This window comes from Bos javanicus, chromosome 2, assembly GCF_032452875.1.
Source record: "Bos javanicus breed banteng chromosome 2, ARS-OSU_banteng_1.0, whole genome shotgun sequence".
Lineage (NCBI taxonomy): Eukaryota > Metazoa > Chordata > Mammalia > Artiodactyla > Bovidae > Bos > Bos javanicus.
In genome coordinates this window covers 110,809,901-110,835,683 of record NC_083869.1, presented here as the reverse complement: position 1 = coordinate 110,835,683, position 25,783 = coordinate 110,809,901, and the positions used below count along the sequence as shown (strand labels likewise).

The 25,783-nt window shown below is 43.3% G+C and overlaps 1 protein-coding gene across 1 annotated transcript in view; it reads right to left on the bottom strand.

The window, feature by feature from the left end:
- SGPP2 (sphingosine-1-phosphate phosphatase 2) overlaps positions 1 to 25,783 on the bottom strand; it is a 146,748-nt gene that overhangs the window by 32,925 nt on the left and 88,040 nt on the right. Inside the window, exons 3-4 of the mRNA XM_061386338.1 lie at positions 11,756 to 11,935; positions 8,452 to 8,541 (exon numbers count right to left, since the gene is read on the bottom strand). Coding sequence (XP_061242322.1) covers positions 8,452 to 8,541; positions 11,756 to 11,935 — 270 coding nt within the window. The remainder of the gene's footprint in view (positions 1 to 8,451; positions 8,542 to 11,755; positions 11,936 to 25,783) is intronic.

The window sequence follows — 25,783 nt, the reverse complement described above, 5'->3', positions numbered from 1 at the left end:
GGAAAGATAACCCACTCCAGTATTCCAGCCTGGATAATTCCATGGACTATATAGGCCAAGGGGTCGCAAAGAGTCAGACTGAGTGACTGACTTTCACTTTCTCTTCAGCACATCTGACAACACAATCTATTGAAGCAGCTTCTGAGGCTCCAGCTCACAGAAGGTAGAGGTCAACCAGTTTTCATTGCAGCAGGAAGAATAGAGTGGCTTCCGGTCTGAGGCCAACTGGCCCAGGACCAGTCTGTGCCTGCACCTGACCTTCAGGGTCTGGCTCACTGCCCTGAGGAACCTCTGAACTCCATGCGATTCTGGTGCTTGGACCAGCTTCTGTCTCTGTATATCTGCTGTGGGCTTCACTCAAGGCTCAGTCCAGTTCTCCCTCCTAGATTTAGGGCCTCTCCAGTCATCTATGAACCTCACACTTATGGAATACCTGGGAAAAGCTGACCCAACAGTGGCCTTTTAGACAGCACTGAGAAAGCAGGTAAAAAATTAATTTCCCTATGTTTCTTGTTAGGAATATGTATCAAGAGCAGTTCTTGCTGGAAATTGTGCAAAGTCCTAATTTTGGTTCATTTAATACAGAAACATAAAATACTTTCATTTCCTTTCACATTATCCTAACAAATGGCTGTCTAAACTCTTCCTGCAGTAGACTGAATAATAACTATTTTGTCTTAAACATACACATATATACAACAACTTTAAAAACAAGAGATGAGGGTTTTACTGTACTTAATACTTCTGAAACCAGAAATAATCCTCTATTTTAATGAAAGCATACAAATATTTCTCTCCAAGGTAAAGAGAAAACAATGCACATAATAACGTAGTAACTGATGCATAGAAACGTAACAAAACTTCCTTTTTATCTCAGTAACTAACTCATCCAACAAAATAGAGCTTTGTAGGGTATAATTTATATTACAATTAGCTTTTTTCTCTATATTAAGTAAGGCAGTTTGAAGTCTTTTTTTTTTTAATTTCAAAGACCTTGAAAAAACACACCCAAAATGCTCTAGTCCAAAGCCAGAACATAGTTTTGTATGGTCTGCAGATAATTTAATATTTGAGAAACTGTTTCAACATCCTCCAACTCCAACCAAAACTAAAGCAATATTTAGGGGAAAAATAAATGAGTAAGAAAACAAAACCTAATATCTATATAATTATTCACAGATCAAGCAGTTTAGAGACAATAAAATAGAGCAGACTTTCAGCAAATCCAAGTTCAAAATAATGGAACAATTATTCACTAACCTAACAACAACAAAACTCTAATTTTACTGTTAATGTATTGGGGGGTGATTGTGTTATCAGTTAAAAGACCTAAAATCCATTCTGTGTAAGTTGATTAATTTCAGGCATTACAAACATAGAACAATCAGCCTTCCTGAATTTCTCTCGTCCTTTCCCCACAAATACAACATCCCAGTTTTTGAGTCTGAAACAATAGGAAAATGCAATGATGTCAACGTACAAAGTACACCACTGGCGCTTTGCCTGTTTTCATCTTCTGGCAACAGACTGCAGAGAAAGGTTCCTCTGACATGCTAACTCTACTCATCACTACCAGTCACAGTCCTTGCTCACACAGGCGGACTCCTGACCCACTCGTCCAGTCACACCCCCTTGCATCCCCTTGGACAGTGTTTGGTGCAGCAAAAGGCTAATAATCCAGGCTAGGCCAATTAGACACTTTTTCTGAAAGTCTTCCCACTGCAGTCCTTTCAGGAGTAAAACAGAAAGAGTTTAAGCCCCGAGTCTAGACTTAGAGGGAAGGCAACCCAAAAGGATGGATCTACCATGTGGAAAAGATACAGAGATGACTTAGGGAAAAAGGGAGGTAAAGTGAAGATCCAGTAAAGATCTATCCCCTGGGCCCCACTCTCCTAGTGGCCACCTGCACCTCTGCCCTTCCTATGTTATACGCTGTGGTTATAAAAACCATTTCCTTTCAAGCTTATACAAGTTTGAGTTGGTTTCTATTTGTATTCAAGGCATCCTGCCTCATGCACATGGTGACCACTTGAGTTTGGGCATTCTCAATTATGGTCAACTTACTGGTTGTTTTTCCAGTTCTTGCTCTTTGGGGACTGTCTTTGCAGCCCACAGGGGTGGCTTTTGGGGCCCTCTTTCTGCTTTGTTCCTGCTTTGAACCTGTTCCCCTGGCCAGGTTCCCAAGTCCCAGGGTAATGCCCAGTTCAATCAGTTTCATCTCTTCAAGTGAAGGCCTGGATCTGAGAGAGAAGCTGTTGGGAGCTGGGTTCTGTGCACAGAGGCACTCTACAGGAAGAGGAAGACGCATGTGAGGCTTGGTTGTTCAGTCCCATCTGTGTTGGATTCCACGGGCTACCCCATCTTTCCAAAATATTCTACCCTCTCCCCTGCCCCTTCAGCTGGCTGTAACTGATTTACTTTCTAAACCAAGAGAACATGAAATTATACACTAAAAAATTATTTCTCTAAACCATTGCTGAGGATACATCTTACTATGGGAAATGTAAGATTTTAATAAAAATCAGCTTGGGTGAAAAAGAACAGCCAGCTTAGAGGTCCCCAGGTGTGGGACAAGAATGTCACCAGGGCCCCTGTGTTTTATTTCCATGTTTTGCCATAAATAGTTTTAGTAAGTAAGTGTTAGTTGCTTAGTTGTGTCCGACTCTGCATATATCTGTCTAGGGGATTCTCTAGGCAAGAATGCTGGAGTGGGTTGCCATTCCCTTCTCCGGGGACCTTTCCAATCCAAGGATTGAATCTGGGTCTCCTGCATTGCAGAGGGATTCTCTACCATCTGAGCCATGAGGGAAGCCCGTAGATAGTGCTGCCTTCTCTCAAAGGTCAGTTGCCCAAAGCCCCCTTTGGGGACTACCTGTGTCATTCTTCACATTAAGTAGGAGCTTTAGAAATGTCTCCATGCATGGAAGGACATCATCACATTTGGAAAGAGTATCCAGGCAGTGGTGTAAGGACAGCTCTATGACATCTTTAAGAGTCAGAACTAATTTGACTTGGTGACTACCTGACTGGTGGGTGTGAGGAGCGAGGGTGGTGCTCTAGTTTCTTACTCAGGCGTCCTGGCAGAAGGAAGCTGTGCCACAGCTGGTCTGGCTAGATGGCAACACGTGTGGGTTCAGTGCCTCCCCATGCTTCACTTGGGCTTGCCCAAGAGTCAGCTGAGCCCGTCCAGAAGCCTTGACGTAACAGCAGACCACTCATCTCTGACGGGAAGGATGTCTTAATGGGCAAGAGAAGCAAATGACTGCGCTCCATGAACTATTCCTCCCCTTGATGCATGGAGAACCTTTTTTTTTAAGGTATGTTAAATTATTTTTAATCATCAACAGTTTCAATTATTGCACTTGACATGTAGTTCAGTTCAGTCACTCAGTCGTGTCCGACTCTTTATGATCCCATGGACTGCAGCACGCCAGGCTTCCCTGTCCATCATCAACTCCTGGAGCTTGCTCAAACTCATGTCCATCGAGTCAGTGATGCTATCCAACCATCTCATGCTCTGTCATCCCCTTCTCCTTCTGCCTTCAATCTTTCCCAGCATCAGGGTCTTTTCCAGTGAGTCTAACTCAATGAAACTATGAGCCATGCCATGTAGGGCCACCCAAGACGGATGCGTCATGGTGGAGGGTTCTGACGAAATGTGGTCTACTGGAGAAGGGAATGGCAAACCACTTCAGTAGTCTTACCTTGAGAATCCCATGAACAGTATGAAAAGGCAAAAAGATATGACACCAAAAGAGGACATATAGACACTTGACAAAGCATCAAGAAACAAAGCTTAAATAGTAGTTTTAGCAGGAAAAAATCAGTCTTTGGTCACCAAAAAATAGTTTTATGGATTCCTTGCCATCGCTCAAAACACACTGTTCCCAGTCTACTCAGAAGCTACTATCTATAAAACACTATTACAAGGGGAAGGACAGAAAGTTTCCCGTGTAATGTCACCAGATTTTCTGAAATTAATTTTTATTGGAGTAGAGTTGCTTTACAATGCTGTGTTAGTTTCTGCTCTACAGCAAAGTGATTCAGCTGTATGAATACATATTATCACCTTGTTTTTGGACTTCCTGCCCGCTTAAGTCACTACGAGCGGAGGAGAGCCATTTATAGGAGGCTGGCAGCCTCCTGGATGACCTGTGTGCTGTGAACCTCCAAGCCGGGTGTGATTAGAGCCATTCAGGCGGGGGACACAGTCGGTGCCTATGCAGCACTGTCCCCACCTCCCTCTCTTGTTCAGGCTTGTGCCCGTGCCCAGTTCTAAAGGACAGTCTCGTCAATGGCTCTCAACCCTGGCTGCACATTAAGACCAACCAAGGAGCTTTGAAAAAACACCAATGCATAGGACTGTATCTTTCACTATGGTTAAACACACACACACACACACACACACAACATAAAATTTGTCATCTTAACCATTTCAAAGCATACAGTTCAGTGGTATTAAGAACATTTACATTGTTGCCCAACCATCACTGCTATCCACCTGCAGAACTTTTTCATCACCCTAAACTAAAACTCTGTACCCCATTAATAATAACTCCCCGTTCTTCCTCTCATCCTTCATGCTCTGGCGACCACCTTTACCTTTACGTTCTGTGGGAATCCCAGGTGGCACTAGCGATAAAGAACCTGCCTGCCAATGCAGGAGATATAAGACAGCCAGGTTCGATCCCTGGGTCAGGAAGGGCATGGCAACCCACTTCAGTATTCTTACCTGGAAAGTTCCATGAACAGAGGAGCCTGGCAGGCTATAGTTCATGGATTCGCAAAGAGTTGGACATGACTTTACTTTCTGACTTTCTGAATTCGACTCTAAGGACATCATATATGCACAATCATATTGTATTTCTCTTTGGTGACTGGTTTGTTTCACTTAGCATGATGTCTTCAAGTTTCTTCCATGCTGTAGCATGTGTCAGAATTTCTTTCCTTTTCAAGGCTGAATAACATTCCATTGTACGTATGAACCAGATTATTTATCCATTCGTCCATCAGTGGACATGTGGGTGGCTTTCACCTTTTGGCTACTGTAAATAATGCTGCTGCTGTAAATCTGGGTGTCCAAATATTTTTGAAAAGTTTTCCATGGGATTTGAATGTGTAGCCAAGGTTGAGAACCACTAGTCTGTGGCTGTTCCTGGAGAACGTGAAGGGTCCAGGGGGGAGGCATGCCACCTAGGTGGCCTGGCCTGATTTAGCTGTTCCGAGCTAATTATAACACTCATTAGAGCCAGTAACGGAGAAGGCAATGGAACCCCACTCCAGTGTTCTTGCCTGGAAAATCCCATGGACAGAGGATCCTGGTGGGCTGCCGTCTCTGGGGTCGCATAGAGTCAGACACAACTGGAGTGACGCAGCAGCAGCAGCAGCAGCAGCAGCAGCAGCAGCAGCAGAGCCAGTAATCAGAAGCTCATATGTTTGACTCCATCAACAGACTTAGACACTTGGAGGGTGGCGTACATTTTATTTTCCAGATCTAGCTCCAAGCCTGTAGCCTGCAGAAGCTTACTAGTGTTAGTCACTAAGTCATGTTGGACTCTTTGCAACCCCATGGACTATCGTCTGCCAGACTCCTCTGTCCATGGGATTTTCCAGGCAAGAATACTAGAGTGGGTTGCCATTTCCTTCTCCAGGGGACCTTCTCAATCCAAGGATTGAACCCGGGTCTCCCGCATCGCAGGCAGACCCTTTGCCATTGGAGCCAAGAAGCTTACTAAGTTGCTGCTAAATAGAGAAGACAGCAAATCCATAATTCAACTCCATCTTTCTATTAAAAACATCTGTTTTTGCTAAGAGAAATTATGTATCATCCTACCCTGGGCCATGGGCTTCCTAGGTGGCTCAGTGGTAAAGAATCCACCTGTAAGGTAGTAGACTTGGGTTCCATACCTGGGTCAGGAAGATCCCCTGGAGAAGGGAATGGCAACCCACTCTAGTATTCTTGCCTGGAGAATCTCGTGGACAGAGGAGGCTGGTGGGCTAAAGTCTACATGGTGGCAAAAGAGTTGGACACAACTGAGTGTGTGTGTTCATGCCTGGATCATGCCTCTAGCCCTGGAGCCTGACTTGGATCTGGGCCTGAGTCAGGGTCTCAAATCTCTTATTTTTTGGCCCATTGTGTAGCACATGGGATCTTAGTTTTCCAGACAGAGATGGATCCCACGTCCCCTGCATTGGCAGCATGGAGTCTTAACCACTGGACTGACAGAGAAGCCCAGGATCTCTGAACTTTAGGAGACAAAACTATTCAAGTGAAGGATGTCCTTGGACTCCAATGGTGGTGCAGAATGGGGGTGGGAGGAATAGTTGTGACTATGCAAAGTGTTAGACATGACTGAGCGACTGAGCACACACACACACATATACCCCTTGTTCTAGTTTCTCCTAGGACAGATTTTTTGAAATGGGTGGGGGGACCCATTCCTCGAATCTCAAAGAGAGGCCTTAACGATCTTCCCCGCAGATTTGTGCTTCTCCATCCCCCAACCTACTTTCAGACCTAAAGATAGACATGTAGCTGGATTCTTATTGAATCCAGGGTTTTCTGTACCCTCTATTCATGTCTGCAGCCCCACAGTCTCCTGTTTACTTTGGGTTTAATTTTAACCTGAGTTCCTAAGATCGCTTTTTAATAAAACCTATGGAAATTAAAAAGTTGCCCCAGATAAAAGAAATACTCAAACACCCAAGAGAGTTCTGCTTTGTTCCATATTCAAGCCTGTGGACGCATTTGGAGAGAACCCCTTTATGATGAGGTGCAGTGGTGTAGCAAATTGAGAATGCACTCCTCCCCTTTTCCCCTGAAGTCTTAGAAGCCACGCGACACACTGTGCGGAGGGACGGGAACAGCAGGGACCTGTCTTGGTAGGTAGATAATAAGCCTGACCCCTAACTGTTGTGTCATATTTTCACACCCCTTGCATCCTAGGCTGCACTCCAGGACCAGCATGGTGCAAAGTCAGCAAGGTCACACACAGGCAGTTTATCTCAAACTGGTATGTTTTGTTCATCATGGAAAATTTCAGCATTGATTTTGATTTTTTTTTTTTAATGTATTGCCTGAGCATCATTTCTCTTGATTCCAGAGTTGTTTGGCACCTCTTCGATTTCCTGCCTTCCTGGCCTCACCCTGGGTTCGGCCCTGATTCCACTCAGGTCCCCACTTTCCTCGGAGTTAGAATTTGTTTTGTTTTGAGAGGAAAGCATGGGGCTTCCCTGGTGGTCCAGTGGTTGTGAATCCACCTGCCAATGCAGGAGACAGGGGTTCGATCCCTGGTCCAGGAAGATCCCACCTGCCACAGAGCAACTAAGCCTGTGTGCCACAACTATTGAACCCTTGTGCCTTAAAGCCTGTGCTCCGCGACAAGAGAGTAGCCCCCCACCTGCTCATTGCCACTAGAGAAATCCCATGTGCAGCAACAAAGACTGAACACAGGCAAAAATTAATCAAATTTTTTTTTTTTAAAGAAGAAAGCATGATGGTACCGCTCTCTGAATCCCATGCAGCCATAAACTCCTGGACTCTGGGTTTATTTTCCTTCCCATTCTCTGCTTCTGCCCATTTTGACAAACCCTCTCCCTAAATCTGTTCCCCTCTGTGGCTTCTGTCCTTCCATCCCCCACCTCTGGATGACCAAGGTCAGGCAGAAGAGGAGAAATAAGAAGGCCAGTGAAGGCTGGCCTTTCCCTCTGAGGCCTTATGCTAACCCAATTGTTGAGCTTCATGTGGAGAGTAACACAATTAGCAAGGGCCTAGTCCTTTTTAAAGAAATCTATCACCAATTACCATGATAAATAGTGCCCATGGTAAGCCAGGGCCAGCATTATGCTCTGGAACTCCTAGGCAGATGGCTGGCACACTAGGAAATAGAATTGAGTCATTTCAACTGAGCTAACTGTGGCAGCTCTGAAAAAAATTCCTAATATGGTTAAAAAAAAAAAAAAAAGTAGACAGCTGTTTAAATGCAAACCCCTATGGAAGGAAGCAAGCCCATGATGCTGGGCTCTTTTGACCTGGTGGGACTCCTACCCTGCAAAGGCAGCTAAGACCCCTGAATTGAACCATTTCTGTGAGGACCTAAGTGAAGAACTTCATCCATCACTCAACATCCCTGACCCTGGATATGTTTCTGCACTGCCTGCTTCATCATCAGTAAACCAGCATGTAAACAAATTACCTGGATCTTCATTGCTGTTCTAGCCAGTCTAACCCAGACCAGCCTACTTGATAGTATCTTAATGATTCATTACTACTATTATACATGTGCCTTAAGATAATCATTTCCTAATTCATTTGCCTGATGGGAAATAAAATTATAGCCTTCACTGGCCTTCTTATGAAATGCAAATAGCTTTATAAACATACAGTGTGAAGAACACACTGGCCACACTCCTATTCAGATATCACTCCAAGACTCGCCCACAAAGCCTTACCAGGACCGTGTGCATCCCAGTGTAAAGTCGGCTGAGACCCACCAACGTGGAGAACACCACAGCCATCATCAGTCCCAAAACAAAGGGATACTGCAGGGGAGGAAGAGAAAACAAGGCATCAGTTCAGGTTCAGACACACACAGCTTGATGTTGTAGAAGGGAAGGGGTTTCTGATCCATTAACTTCTAGTCTCAATCTCATATTTCTTAGGCCAGCAGTTTGATGATCTAAAATCACTCAAAAAAATGGGAAAACTAAGGAAAGAGAAGGAGAAAATGCCTAGGAATGTAATTCTGGAAGGAAGCTTCACAACATACTGACCTGCAAATAAGACACACTGGAACTTGACCATAGCTATTGTGCTGAAAGTTTTAGTGGAGTAAATGATTTTTTATTTCTGCTGCCGCTGCGTTGCTTCAGTCGTGTCCGACTCTGTGTGACCCCAGAGACGGCAGCCCACCAGGCTCCCCCGTCCCTGGGATTCTCCAGGCAAGAACACTTGAGTAGGTTGCCATTTCCTTCTCCAATGCATGAAAGGAAAAGTGAAAGTGAGGTCTCTCAGTTGTGTCCGACTCTTAGTGACTGCATGGACTGCAGCCGACCAGGCTCCTCCATCCATGGGATTCTCCAGGCAAGAGTACTGGAGTGGGGTGCCATCACTATTTCTACCTATACTTAAAATTTGTGAAATATACAGTATTTCCAAGAGGCAAGGTATATGGACGGTACTATAATTTTACAAAGTCCAACCAGGTACCTTCCCAAGATGTGCTGTGAAGATAAAGCTTGGCAACAACTGGCTTCATAGGGAAGTCTGGGAACAGCAATGCCAAGCTAAGACTGGCATATCTGTACATATGTCAAGGCAAAAGTCTAGACTTCACTGAATCTTGACATTTGTGGATGAATAATGAAAACAGTTGGAGGAATCTGGCTAATGATAAGTCATATAAGGCACACACAGATATGCTGATGAACTAGATATAGAGATATAATTCAGTTGCTTCAAGTACTAATGTCTGTGGTCTTCCATGGTGCTAAGAATTAAGATGATACAGAACTGTCTATATTATGTGAAGTACTTTACAGTCACTCTTCACACACCTTATGAAGTACAGTCTATCGTTAGCCCCAGTCTACAAATGAGGAAACCCTTAACCTTGATAATAAGTTGCATTAGTCCTGAACTTTTGCACAAAGATGGTTGCCCATCAATCCCATTTGATCCTCCCAACAGAAGCCAAGGCTCAGAGAGGTGCAGTGACTTGACCTCAGTAATACAGTCAGCAGTGACACAGTCTGAACGAGGAACCACATCTTCTGAGTCCAAGTCAACATGTGCTTTCCAATGTAACATCTGAGTACAGTGATATAGGGTTGTACCGCTTTTCTGAAGATTTATCATTAACTGGGTCTCTGATTTTAATTGAAAAAGTGTTAAAAATGGAATAAGCTAATGCAGTCACAATTTAGAGGTTGGGTATTAGCCTAAATACGTATTTAAAGAAATAAACCCATTTTTAGGGCTATTCACGAATAAACAACCAAACTAGCTAAATATATTTATCATTAAAAATCAAATAGAAAAAGAAGTCCATAACAACTCAGGCCTTAAGAAAATTGTTTCATCATATGAGCTGTAAAGAAGTTTTTAAGAAGATCCAGGTGGCCTTGAAATAAGCATAAAAATGACTGTTGTTGCTTTCCTGCAGTCAGCCCCACTTGTTGCTTTTTTCCTAAGAGAAGCAAGTTCACAGGCTTCTCTGGATGCTAACAGCTCCCAGTGATGGGGCCAGTGATGGGAGCACTATGTCCTTCTGGGACAGATGGCATGGGGGCAGTACAACATAGCTCAGAAGTCTGCATCCAATAAACTCCAACAGTATTGGGGAGCTAAGACATTTTTTTTTTTTTTTAAATCCTGGCATGATGTTTAAGTTGGCTAAGATCAAGAGTGGTATGGGGGCTTCCCAGGTGGAACAGTGGTAAAGAATTCGCCTGCCAATGTAAGAGACGCAAGAGATACAGCTTCCATCCCTGGGTCAGGAAGATCCCCTGGAGTAGGAAATGGCAACCCACTCTAGTATTCTTGCCTGCAGAATCCCATGGACAGAGGAGCCTGGTGGGCCACAGTCCATGGGGTCACAAGAGTCAGACATGACTGAACACACAGTCAGATATAATCCTATACCTGTCCCTTTCCCATTTAGGAGACTGAGGTCTAATCCCAGGTGCCCAAATAGAAAACCAGGTGGGTCAGGACCTGACACTAATCTTGTTCTCTCTCAAACCCAAAACAAGCCTCCCGTGTTATCTACAACCTGAAACATGGAATGCCTCTGGGTTTTTGGTGTAAAGAGGGCAGGAGAAGCAATGCTGCCATTTACACAGGAGACTGCTAGTGTTAGCAAAATCTAAATTTTCCAACAGGCAAAAGATACAATTTCTGAAATTAAGCACCAAAATAGAGCAAAAGTTCTCAGATAGGAAAAATAAATCTCCATTAAAGTAGTAATATAACTTTTATGTATTTTTCAGCCGTGCTGGGTGGCTTCTGCGATCTTAGTTCCCCGATCAGGGATTGCACCTAGGCACCAAGGTTTTAACCACTGGACCACCATGAAATTCCCAATAGTATATAACTTTGAAAAGGTCTTGCTACAACTGGCATTTAAGCAGATAATAAGTGAAATTCTATTTTCAACACTTATTAATCTCCTGTCATTTAGACAAGCTTTCTAGAAAATGTGGACTGATTATTTCTAATAGTTGAGCCCCAAGAAAGGGCAGATGCATCTTTGGGAGCTAATTTGAGCCCAGATTCTATTTCACCCTGGGCCCTGGGATATCGAGCTTGAGGATTTGGTGAAATCATCTCCACCCTGGAGAGTCATCTACTAGGATCATCAGCCCCTCATATCTCTTGTAAACAGAGGATGCAGGCAGCGACTTAAGAGCCATCTGGTCAAGTTAGCTCAGGGTGAAAATGCTTCCAGAAGGGGTAGACCACACAGCCTGGTGATGCTTGTTTTACTCTTATTATCAATGGTGTCCACTTTCACTCTTGGGCATAACCTGCTTTGGACACTAAATCATATGGTCACTTCATTAATAAAGAAATCATCACTGTTCAATAAGTGTTCCCCCATCTTTACTTCATAAGTTTCATTGTCCTTCAGAAAAAAAAAAAAAAAAAAGGCAAGACCCCTGAAGAAAAACCCCTCTTTGCCCTGAAGTCCTGAAGCCAAACCCCTCCTTGCTTCCTCTGGTGTTAAACGGTGAAGAAGAAGAGTCACTGTCTCACCTGGTACCTGTCCATGGTAGAGATAAGGAGGGTGAAGGAGATGGCCGTGGCTGCCATGGCGTGGGTGGACGGCATCCCATATTCAGCCATCACTCTCTTCTCGAGTTTCACGACAGGAGGGGAGAAGGGGCGGGGCCACTTCAAGATCTCTTTGGTTACCTGGCCAATATACATCACCAGCTGCAAAACCAAAGGATGGAAGTAAGTCTAACCAAACAAGCGAAATAATAAACTCCTGGATTCTGTGAATTTATTTCGAGGTTTCCTGTTGTTTGGCTGAAATCACCTTTCTCTCTGATCCAGTTGCTCGTTGGGGAAGTCTTGTAGGATGATGTTTTCATTGTTTGAAAAGAGAAATAGGCCTTCTGGATTCCAGAGGGTCACTGGGCAACCAAGACGTGACACTAACACATCTTACTTTGGTCATATAGTTAACAAACATTTAGATAGCCTAGCACTGGTCTAAGAGCTTCACAGATACTAACTCAATCCAAAAACAACTGTAGAATGCAGACCCATTTTACAGAGGGTAAGGTATAAATCATCGCATATAGTTAGTAAGTGGTAAAGACTTATTGGATTGAAACCTAACATTCAAATCAGACAGTCTTTATTTTCAAGTTTTAACCAGAAAAGTGACTGTTCTTATGGAACTTTTGGCTTAAAATTTTTTGAGTACCACTTTTATTTCTGATATATGTAGGCAAGATACTGGATACAATTTAATGTTACCCAGTAGTCGAGAGCACCATACAATAAATGGTGGGACTACTTTCAACCCTAAAACAAACACAATTCAGTCTGGAATTTTTTTCAATTGATTTTTCTTTTTTCCCACAATGCCCTTAATGTAAAATATCCATTTCTCTTTCTCCCTTAAAGCACAACGTAAAAATCAGAATCAATTTCCATACCCTCCCAAGACACATAGGACTGTTAAGAACAGACTCAGTTACTATGCCAGAGAGCTTCACATGACAAGTTTCAAAATCTGTTTCAAAAGAGAAGAGCAACCTGCTTACTTACATTTCTGCATATGCAACTCCAAGTGCAGTCTGAGGACAGAGAGCATCCCCACCCCCTGAGGGCTGTTGTACAGGCTCCCACCTGTACCTGGGGGATTAGAACCCTCATTTTCACAAGGCTCCTGGGTGGTTGCTGTGCACATGAGAATTTGAGCATGGCTTTTCACTGTAGTCTTGCCCTTTCTCATGGGCTTTAATTATAAACCTCCTCATCTTACCATGACTGTATTGATCTTACTAGAGCTTTATTTAGCTCATGATGGCTGGAATTACTTTGCTTTGGAACAAAACTCATGAAAGAGTATTTCAAAATACTTTGGGTTACTCAGCCAGATTGCTTTAGAGTTTCCCATATTCTGGTGCTTTCTTTTAACTCATCTTGCTGTTGAATTCTGAGCATTGCTCCAGTGCACTCAGTATCCTCCAGAAGGCGCTGCATATGTTTTCTTTTTTTTGCTTGGCTGCCACTTTGCTCTGGGTTAAAAATCAAGAACCACTGCCTGTGCACAGCAGGCCAAATCCACAGGCTTTAAAGCCTCAGTGACGATCACTCCAAATTCCGTAGCTGCAATTTCTAATCAGACTTTGAAACTTAACCCCTTTAACATCCCCTTCTTACCAGAAACTACTGTCTTGGAAACCAGCTAACTCTTCTCTGTTTCTGCCTTCCTCCTGTGAGCCCGATACCTGCATTAGACTATTTTCTGGGGAGTTGAAAAACTTGCAGATACTATTGACTACTAAGAATTTCTCCAAAGATGCTTGAATATATTTCTCAATCCTGTCCCTTTGTCGCTAATCAATATCAATAAAATATTACAGGCATAATGACTAACTCTAGTTCACTCAAAAATACTTAGAATCCTCAGAGAGGAAACATTAAAATTCTAAGAGTGAAGACAGACAAGATGACCCTCATTCAGACAAAATTTAATTTCCTTGAAGTTCATGAGCTTCTTTGATTTCATTTATCTTTTGCCTTCTCTGTCCGAAGGTTGTTTTTAAGAATGCGGGCAATTGTTCGTTTTATTTAAAAGTATTCTCTTAGCAACACAATTGTTTCTGATCAATAAATTACAAATAGCAATTATTGTAATGGCAGTGCTCTTTGAATAAGAGCAAATGAGGTGATGTTTTTCAAGTTGTAGGGAAAAAGCACCACTCTCAGGATGACCAACCCTGTCTCTGCCTTTTCATTCATTACAGAAAATCAATGAGGTACCCAGGCCTGTATTGGGGCCCCATCCTTGAGAGGGGAAAACCATCACACAGAGGATCTCACCATAATGCAAATATGCTTTGAAAAAAAAATCATCCACAGAATTCTATGGGTATATATATATATATGTAGAAGTCGACTTTGGTGCAACCTGGGGGAACCAGGAGTCCTGGGGCTGAATGTTAAAAGGAAGACTGTTTAACTAAGGTGAGGGATAGACAGAGAAGCATCCAGGTGGCAAGAATAGGATGAGCAAAGACTTAAAAAAGTGATGTTGGATGGAGCTCCTAGGTAGTTAGGACCAGTGGCATTTTTTGTAATATTTATTTTTATTTATTTGGCTGCACCAGGGTCCTCAGTCGCAGCCTGCGGGATCCAGTTCCCTGACCGAGGCTGAACCCAGGCACCCTGCATTGGGAGCATGAAGTCTTAGCCACTGGAGCATCAGGGAAGTTCCCAGTGGAGTTTAAACTGTGAAACACACCGTGTATTACAAGGGCTGAGACTAAAGGAACTGACCATACGAGGTGTTGCGGAGGAGGGGGAGCCTGGAACTTCCATACAGCACAGAAGAAGGTGCAAAATGATACAACCACTATGGAAAAACAGTTCAGCAGTTTTTTAAAAAGCTAAAACAAATGATTGCCATAGGACCCAGCCACGCCAATCCTAGGTATTTACCCACAAGGAGTGAAAGCATAAGTCATACAAAGATTTGTCCATGGATGTTGATGGCAGCTTCTTTAACAGCTCTAAATTGCAAACAACCCAATTTCCATTGTGGAATGATCATGCAATTGAATTGTTGTTATTTAGTCACTAAGTTGTGTCTGACTCTTTTGAGATTCCCATGGACTGTAGCCCACCAGGATCCTCTGTCCATAGGATTCTCCAAGCAAGAATACTGGAGTGGGTTGCCATTTCTTCCTCCAGGGGATCTTCTCAACCCAGGGATCAAACCCACATCTCCTGCACTGGATTCTTTACCACTGAGCCACCATAGAAGCCCACACAATTGAATACTTCTCAGCAACAACAAAAAAAATGAACTATAGAAGTCAAGCTACAGCACAGATGAATCTTAAAGTAATTCTGCTGAATGAAGAAGTCAGATCAAAAACAAAACAACAGTACACACTATATGATTTTGTTCATATAAAATTCTTCCTGCTTCCCCTTTTATTTTTTAGCACGGGGGATTCTCAGTCTCCAGACCAGGGAATTGAACCCATGACCTCTGCAGTGGAAGCACAGCATCTTAACCACTGGACCTCCAGGGAAGTCCCTATATATATAATTCTTAAAAATGGAAATGACTTTACAGGATAGAAAGGAGATCAACAGTTGCCAGGAGGGAAATAAATAACAAATGGGCTTGAAATTTCTCAGTGACAAGTATCTAAATTATGATGATTTTAGGGGTATGTACACATAACAAAATGTGCCACATGGTACATTTCAAATATGTGCAAACTTCACGAATAGGGGCTTCCCTGGTGGCTCAGAGGGTAAAGCGTCTGCCTACAATGCAGGAGACCCGGTTTCAATCCCTGGGTCGGGAAGATCCCCTGGAGAAGGGAATGGCAACCCACTCCAGTACTCTTGCCTGGAAAATCCCATGGACTGAGAAGACTGGTAGGCTACCGTCCATGGGGTCACAAAGCCCATGGGGTCAGACACGACTGAGCAACTTCACTTTCACTTTCTTTCACTTTGGTGGCTCAGACAGTAAAGAATCTACCTGCAGTGCAAAAGACCCACATTCAATCCCTGGGATGGGAAGATCCCCCGGAGAAGGAAATGGCAGCCCACTCCGGTATTCTTGCCTCGAGAATCCTATAGACAAAGGAGCCTGGTGGGCTACAGTCCATGGGGTCGCAGAGAAACGACTGAGAGACTAATACACACACAAACTTCGTGAATACACTAAAAATTACTGAATCATACACTTAAATGAATTGAATAGTATGTAAAGTACACCCAATAAAACCAAGTATGTACAGTTTATTGCATGTCAATCACATCATAAAAAGTTGTTGTTGTCTTAGCCAGCTTGGGCTGCTGCAACGACCAACCACTGACGGGGTGGCTTACAAACAGGAATTCATTTCTCTCAGTTCTGGAGGATGAAGTCCAAGATCAAGGCACTGGCAGAAGTAGTAACTGGTAAGGACCTGCTTCCTGGGTCACAGACAGTATCTTTACAGCACTTGAAAGAAGCAGCTTTCAAGCCATGAAAAGACATGGAAGGCTTTTAAACACATTACCAAGTGAAAGGAAGCCAGTGTGAAAAGGCTCCGTACTGTATGACTTTATCTATGTGATGTTTTGATAAAGCAAACTACAGAGACAGTAAAAAGACCAGTGATTGCCGAGGGTTGGGGACATAGGTAAGTGGAGCACAGGGAATTTTTAGGGAATTGAAACTATTCTGTATGATACTCTAAGGGTGAACACACATCATTATACATTCGTCCTACCCATAAAATGCACAACACCAAGAGTGAACCCTAATGTAAACTAAGGACTTGGGATACCAGTGTGGGATCCCTGGTTGTAACAAATGTCGCATTCTGGCAGAGGATATGCATGTATGGGTAAAGGGGCTATTTACAAATACTCTATACTTCCTGCTCAATTTTGCTGTGAACCTAAAAACCACTCTAAAAGTAAAGTCTATTAAAAAGAATACTGTGGCAGAAGAGAGCTGTTTCTCCGTTTAGTTCTCAGGGAAGGAGTACAATGATTAACTCATTACGGAGTGCCTTCCGTGAAGGACTTTGCTCTGCATTGTTGAAAGGCCCTTCTACCTAAAGGAACTAAATTAAGTTCCGTCATCCATCACACTCCTTTGGGCTGAGGCCTCCAAGGCCTAAGTGTAAAAGCAAAAATCCATGGGGAGGCGAGACAGGAAGCAATTACAGCTTGTTAGCCTCTGCCACCTGGCTGGTCCCCTGCCTGGCGTTGACGGGTCTAGGGCCCCGTGGTGTTTCATGATGAGAAATTAGCCTACTTGCTTATTTCTCCCCTAATTACTGTAGACTATGGAAAGAAAATCCATTTCTCTTGATCACCTACTGCTGTCCCCAAGCACACAGAAGGCGCGAATTCTGCCCAAATGCAGTGTATCTTCAGAAGGTGGAAGAACTTCCAACCTAGGATCATCATTGACGTCTGGGCTCTTTGGGGCGAGCGGAAAAAAACAGCGCTTTTTCTCTTAGTGTGGTGGCCCTTCCTGCTTTTTACTGCGTTGGCCAGTAAGTTTGTTTGGGTTTTTTCACAAGATGTAACAGAAAACCTGAACAAATTTTTGGCCAAGCCAATACAATCCAAAATGACAACATTTCCGTGTCTAACACAGCTCTGATGAACAGAACTTTGGTCTTCAAGCCAGGATAAATAAAAACCTAGATAGTTTAGGAAACAGAAGAGTCTTTAAATAACAAGACCAGTAAAGCCCCACAGGATTTTAAAGAACAGCCACACGTTGATTTTTTTATGCTCTGGGATTACTCGCTGCCCACCCAAAGAATCCCCCTCCCCCAGTATCCGTCTCCCACTCCCCATGGTGTGAGGGCTTCATTGTTATAATACAGCTGATTCCTCTGCAGGGTGGAAGGAACACAGAGAAGCTCTTTTCAAATTATACCTCCAACGCCCCTCAAAACCACACATTTTTAAACTCTAACATCTCTCTTCCCTCTGGCTTCACCCATAGTCCACATCACCACGGGGGAATCATAGTGCAAGCAATTAGCTAAGAGGCATGTAAGCTGTTCCAGGTGGTGCAGTGGTTAAAAAAAAAAAAAAAAATTCGCCTACCAATGCAGAGATGCAAGAGACGTGGGTTTTTGATCTCTGGGTTGGGAAGATCCCCTGGAGGAGGGCATGGCAACCCACTCCAGTATTCTTACCTGGAGAATACCATGGACAGAGGAGCCTGGCAGGCTACAGTGCATAGGGTCTGAAAGAGTCGGACATCACTGAGCGCATACATACACACACACACACGAAAGATGCTACTCAGGTCTTACGGGGCAGAAACATTGTGAGTCACTAGGGTTTATGGTCCACCCATAGATTTATTTTTAAAAAGTCAGGAATTCATTTCCTCATCCTAGAGAACAATGAGATGTAGCCCAAAGACCACAGCTTCTCTAATCATCCCATTTCTTAATCTGTCCAAATTAAGCTCAGTCCTCTTCTCCTCAGGTTGCTGCTGCTGCTGCTAAATCGCTTCAGTCGTGTCCGACTCTGTGCGACCCCAGAGACGGCAGCCCACCAGGCTCCCCCGTCCCTGGGATTCTCCAGGCAAGAACACTGGAGTGGGTTGCCATCTCCTTCTCCAATGCATGAAAGTGAAAAGTGAAAGTGAAGACGCTCAGTCGTGTCCGACTTGTAGCGACCCCATGGACTGCAGCCTACAGGCTCCTCCGTCCATGGGATTTTCCAGGCAAGAGTACTGGAGTGGGGTGCCATTGCCTTCTCCGTCTCCTCAGGTTACTAACACGATAAATTGGATAAAGAAAGACGAGACACCCAACCATCCCAGTCCTAGGTATGAAGAGGAAACCAGCCTATTAACAGCTAGTGTTGCCCACTACAGTCTGTCTATAAAAACTCTGTAATCCCTTTGTTTGGGGTTCAGTGCTTGGAGTGTTAACTCCTCTGGGCCTGCCGGCATAATATGCCTGACTTCTCCAGCTCTCCGAGTGTGGTGCTTGAGTACTGGTTTCTGCAACAGGTACATATTCAAGAACCCTGAAAATGCATGTCCTCACCGAAATTTGTACATGAATATTAGAAGGCAATGGCATCCCAGTCCAGTACTCTTGCCTGGAAAATCCCATGGACGGAGGAGCCTGGTAGGCTGCAGTCCATGGGGTCGCTAAGAGTCGGACACGACTGAGTGACTTCACTTTCACTTTTCACTTTCATGCATTGGAGAAGGAGATGGCAACCCACTCCAGTGTTCTTGCCTGGAGAATCCCAGGGACCGGGGAGTCTGGTGGGCTGCTGTCTATGGGGTCGCACAGAGTCGGACACGACTGAAATGACTTAGCAGCAGCAGCATTCTTAGCATTATCCTTCACAATAGCCCCAAAATTAAAAGTTTAAACCGAATGTCCATCAACTGATGAATGGATTAAAAAAACAGGGTACATCTGTACAATGAAGTATTATTTGACCTTGAAAAACAATGAGGTACTGATACATGCTACAGCAAGGATGACCTTTGAAAACCATGTGCTAAATGAAAGAAGTCAGACTAAAATGACAAATACGGTATGATTCCATTTACATGAAATGTTCAGAATAGGCAAATCCATAGAGATTAGTGGTTATCTGATTAGTGGTTATCTGGGGGGTAGGGGCTGTTTGGCAGGTGGAATGGGGAGTGAGTGCTAGTGAATATATGGGGCTTGTTTTTAAGGAGATGAAAATATCGTGGAGGTTGATGGTGGTGATGGTTGTACAACTCTGTGAATATAGTAAAGCCATCGAATTATTTTCTTTAGAAAGGTTAATATTATGGTATGTGAACTGCATCACAATGAAAAACAGAGAAACTAGATATCAAGACGGATTCTGAAATACCTCTTCTGTGTGGCCCTGAAGACTTTCGTTTCAAAATGTTATTGGCAATGCCTTCAAATACCGATTCAATGGAAGCAGCTACGGCTGCTACTGCTATTTTCTTCAAAAGTCCTGCCAGCTCTGCCCCTAAACCCCAGTTCTACAGGGCACTGAGGCGGTGACCGCCCATGTCACAGGAAGCTGAAAGTCCTCCCTACTCAAACCCATGAGGATGGGATTCATTTTAAGAGTAATTTTAAGCTCTGGAGGCTTTTTAGATCAATAGTTTTACCAAAAAAAAAAAAAAAAGAGAGAGTGACTGCAGTAGCAGTGTTTTCTTGGTGTTCTTTTATCCCCCAGGAATACACATTGCTGCTCCATGGTCTTCTATTTGGCTTCAGGGAGTGGATTAAAAGCAGTTCTTTGTTATGGTGATGGAGGAACATTCGAGAGACTACCGCTTACCATTCAGTGTAAAAAGTTGTTTTCCACTGGTGAATGTCCTCTCCTGCTTGTGGCCGTATTTTTATTTACTTTTTAAAATTCAAAGCCCTTCTATAGTGTGTGTCACGTGGGTTTCTGTGTCTGTGGGGGGTTGGGTGGGGTGGATGGGGTGATGGTGAATCACTGGGACACGCAATTACAACTTCAAACTAATAAAATTTCATTCCGCGCCTGAAGCACCGAAACAAAGAAATTACAGAGCGAACACCATAAATCACAGAAGGCGATCAGCAAACTGGTCTTGACATAGCCCACGTCCTATAAAAATTAAGATATAATAAAGAAAGCACAAATGGCAGGTAAGAAAAATAAAACAATTAAGTGACAACACTTTCCTGTTTTTTCTAACACTCCAATTTTTCAAGCTCAGATCTGCTTCTGAAATTTGTGAAGACAAACACTAAAGGTACAAAGATAAGTAATTAAGTCATGTATGTATGCATGTCTTTAAGAAAGTTACTTTAAAACAATTGAGGCTTCTTTTCCTTATTAAGGATGACTTGGTTTAAATAATAATTAGTATTCAGTTCAGTTCAGTTCAGTTGCTCAGTCATGTCCAACTCTCTGCAACCCCATGAATCGTAGCACGCCAGGCCTCCCTGTCCATCACCAACTCCCAGAGTTCACTCAGACTCATGTCCATCGAGTCAGTGATGCCATCCAGCCATCTCATCCTCTGTTGTCCCTTTCTCCTCCTGCCCCCAATCCCTCCCAGCATCAGAGTCTTTTCCAGTGAGTCAACTCTTCCCATGAGGTGGCCAAATTACTGGAGTTTCAGCTTTAGCATCATTCCTTCCAAAGAAATCCCAGGGCTGATCTCCTTCAGAATGGACTGGTTGGATCTCCTTGCAGTCCAAGGGACTCTCAAGAGTCTTCTCCAACACCACAGTTCAAAAGCATCAATTCTTTGGCGCTCAGCTTTCTTCACAGTCCAACTCTCACATCCATACATGACCACAGGAAAAACCATAGCCTTGACTAGACGAACCTTTGTTGGCAAAGTAATGTCTCTGCTTTTGAATATGCTATCTAGGTTGGTCATAACTTTCCTTCCAAGGAGTAAGCGTCTTTTAATTTTATGGCTGTAGTCACCATCTGCAGTGATTTTGGAGCCCCAAAAAATAAAGTCAGACACTGTTTCCACTGTTTCCCCATCTATTTGCCATGAAGTGATGGGACCGGATGCCATGATCTTCATTTTCTGAATGTTGAGCTTTAAGCCAACTTTTTCACTCTCCTCTTTCACTTTCATCAAGAGGCTTTTTAGTTCTTCACTTTCTGCCATAAGGGTTGTATCATCTGCATATCTCAGAGAAGGCAATGGCACCCCACTCCAGTACTCTTGCCTGGAAAATCCCATGGATGGAGGAGCCTGGTGGGCTGCAGTCCATGGGGTTGCTAAGAGTCAGACATGACTGAGTGACTTCACTTTCATTTTTCACTTCTATGCATTGGAGAAGGAAATAGCAACCCACTCCAGTGTTCTTGCCTGGAGAATCCCAGGGACAGAGGAGTCTGGTGGGCTGCCGTCTTTGAGGTCACACAGAATCGGACATGACTGAATCGACTTAGCAGCAGCAGCATCTGCATATCTGAGGTTATTGATATTTCTCCTGGCAATCTTGATTCCAGCTTGTGCTTCTTCCAGCCCTGCATTTCTCATGATGTATTCTGCATAGAAGTTAAATAAGCAGGGTGACAATATACAGCCTTGACGTACTCCTTTTCCTATTTGGAACCAGTCTGTTGTTCCATGTCCAGTTCTAACTGTTGCTTCCTTATCTGCATATAGGTTTCTCAAGAGGCAGGTCAGGTGGTCTGGTATTCACATCTCTTCAAAAATTTTCCACAGTTTATTGTGATCCACACAGTTAAAGGCTTTGGCATAGTCAATAAAGCAGAAATAGATTAGTACAGTGATTTTTAAAGTGTATTTTCACTGACATAATTTGTTTTAATATTCATACCATTCCTATTTTACAGATGAGGAAATTGTAAAACAGGAAATGCTTAAAGAAGGTGACTGACCCCCTAAAGATAATACAGTGAGTAGAGAAGCTGAGTTTGAATTTTGCTGATTCAAAATCCTAAGGTCTTTTCATCCCACCCTCTTAAATCTGGCATGACAGTTATTACTGAAACCAGATACCTATTTTTTTAAAGAACCCAAATTCTATGATCCTAACCCATTAGATCCATGGAACACTCACTAGAGGCTGCCTGACTGCCCTGGGGGCTAAGAGTCTTAGACATCACATCTCATGAGACAGTTGCCAAATACTTATCCACACCACTCCAACAATGACCAGTCCAGCAGAAGTCTGGGACCAGTGTCCTTTACTTACCACTGGACAGATGTCACATCCCAAATGGCACCCATTGAGGGAATGGGTGTCTTCAGTCTTAGGAAATGTGGAGTGCACAAAAGCTAAAACACACATAAGCCCATCTTCCTTCAGAGAGCCAACTAACCACAAAACCTGGAAACAATTCAATGTTCATGACAGGACACTGGTTAAATTACATAAATATTAAAAAAACATTGTGAGATATACTGTTAAATGAAAACAGTGAAAGGCAGCAAGAGTATATTTTGATCCTATATATAATTTAAAAAATGTATTTATAAGCAAATGCATGTAGCTTACAGGGCAAACTGTGGATGGCGGATCCACTGGGGTTAGAATTGCAGTCGGTGCCTTGTGCGTCATTTGAATTTTCATGCAAAAACCAATAAGGCTTGCTTCCAATAAAAATGTACGTACTGCAGAGAAGACTCCTCATTATTAGACTCTTCCTTCACATTTCTAAGTATGTCAATTGTCAGTCCTGCTGACCAGAGGGGAAAAAAAGCAAACTGCAAAATAATACAAAAAGATCAAAACCTTTACTTTATAGACCACTGAAAGCAAAAATGCAACAGACGTTAGCTGCATGCCATGCTCAACTTTCTCATCTGATTAAAACCACAAACTAAAAAAAAAAGAAAGAAAGAAAAAAATCCCACAAACTATTTTCATCTCCAAGCACGCTGCCACGCATCTCTGTGGGTAACCCAGCCAACCAGTCTAGGCAACAGCCACATACATACACAAAAAGGCATTTCAGTACAAATTTCAATTAAACAGAGTCTCAGATTTTTCAAGCTGAAAAGAAGTCTGTCTTCAGCTTTGACTGATGACTACTCATCTGAGATTCTTTCTGCTCTTGAGTGAGTGAGTCAAAGTCACTCAGTCGTATCCGACTCTTTGCGACCCCATGGAGTATACAGTCCACGGAATTCTCTGGGCCAGAAAACTGGAGTGGGTAGACTTTTCCTTCTCCAGGGGATCTTCCCAACCCAGGGATCAAACCCAGGTCTCCCGCATTACAGGCAGATTCTTTACCAGCTAAGCCACAAGGGAAGCCCAAGAATACTGCTCTTACCTGCATCAAAAACAGTAAAACCTGCTAACAGGATTTCTTCACAAATTAGAACCCCTCCCCCAAATTCAGGAAAATCGCCCCAAAGAAATTCCCCCAAGCAATTTGAGCCAACAGCCCTACATCTAAACCCTCTGCCAATCTACTCCACCAAATAGCAGCATCCTTGGTCTTTATGAAGTAAGAACAGCCTAAAATACCAGCTTTGTAATACTTTCAAGATCAAGTCAACATAGTTTTTTGGGGTTGTTTTTTGGGTGGCGGGGCCTACACTGCACCAGGCATGTGGGATCTTAGTTCCCCAGCCAAGGGTGTAACTGGGGCTGCTGCACAGGAAGTGCAGAGTCTTACCCACTGAACTGCTAGGGAAGTCCCCAAGTCAGCACGGTATTAACTGGAACATACCTCAACTGCCAATGGAACACTTTTTCTGTCCCTCCTACAAAGCTGGGTTTGGAGGTCTCCTCCATGCTCCCATTGACTCTGCCTGGCTCTATGAGGGTTTTTTAAATGACAGTCACTCATAAACCATTTTCTAGATTCTGCTATATCCAGGGACCACTAAATTTTATTATCACTTTAATGTTGGTCTTCAAACTGGCTCACTCCTTTTCAGTGAAACACTCAAGAAAACATGATCTGATTGTTATATTTTACAGATACACACTAAAACCAAGATGTATATATTTAAAGGAAAAATGAAAAAAAAAAAAAAACTCATTTCATGAACGAGGCTCTTGGGGTGACAGGCTTCTGGAAGATTTGATTTGTTCTGGATCTGGAAGATTCGATTTGTTCTGGATTTGACTTGCTATCTGGAGATGTGTGAGCTTCCCTGGTGGCTCAGTAGGTAAAGAATCTGCCTGCAATGCGGGAGACCTGGGTTCGATCCCTGGGTTGGGAAGATCCCCTGGAGTAGGAAATGGCAACCCAATCCCATATTCTTGCCTGGAGAATTCCACGGACAGAGGAGCCTGGTTGGCTACAACCCATGGGGTTGTAAAGAGTCAGACACAAGTGACTGACACTTTCACTTTTTCACTGGAGATGTATTGTCAAGTACAATAACATCAAGAAGTCAGTGAAGGACTCCCTTGCGGTCCAGTGGCTAAGAATTCTTCTGCCCATGCAGGAGACACAGGTTTCTTCCCTGGTCCAGAAAGATCTCACATGCAACTAAGCCCATGCTCTACTACTGAGCCTGCATGCTGCAACTGATGCAGTCCGAGCACCCTAGAGCCCGTGGTCCCCGACAAGAGAAGCCACTGCAGTGCGAAGCCCACATGCTGAAACTAGAGAAAACCACTCACAGCAACAAAGACCCAATACACCCAAATAAATAAATAATAAATTAAAACACAACAAAGAAAGGAAGTTAATGAAGCAAGAGTCCAGGGCCCCAGAAAAGCATCCTGGGCCACATGCAGGGTCAGCTGGTTGCCTCCGTGACAACTACTATCACACACTGGATGCTTGGGGTGGGTATCGTCCTCAACAACCACATCATCAAGCATTTTTTGTTATGACCATGAGTCAGACCAAAGCAACTAACTGTGTGTGGGGTTTTATGGTTCATGTGGACTCGAAGGAATCTGAATCCTGGTCTATCCTCCCTGGCAAAGGCATGAGACAGAGAGAGCCCCTCAGCCACTGCAGAATCCTTGCCCCAATTCTACCCCCAATATCCTGAGAATCTTCCATCCTTTCTATACAGGTATCATCCAGGACTGGTGAAAAGTAGGGGACTTAAGAGTCTTCCTTTGTTGTACATCATGGGTACCAACAATAAATCTACACTGTGCACAGCTGGGGCACAGATGAGGACATAAAACCCATGGGGACATAAAATGGACATCATAATCACTGACATTATAACACAATATAGTCACCAAAATCCCCCCAAAATTAAACAAGAAAAAACATTGTTGGTCTGTAATTTACACACTGATTTGCAATAGCTAGGGAGTAAGCCCTCTGCCATCTTCCAGAGGAAAAGCCCCTCAAAAGTTGGCCTCACATCTCTCTTGAAGGTGGACAGACTTGAGTATTGAAGGCAAGTGAACCAATATAAATCTGTGCTCCTAACACTTACAATGAAACCACAATTCACAACCAGCCTTCTCCTGTTTATATCATTTCAGTCCTATTATTTATATTATTTCAGTATGCTTATAGTACATTTGAAATATTTCATATATATTTAATAAAATGTATGATTCAGTATCATTTTACTACATAGCTTTTGCTGTAATAGAAGGACCTCCTGACCATCCCTCATGA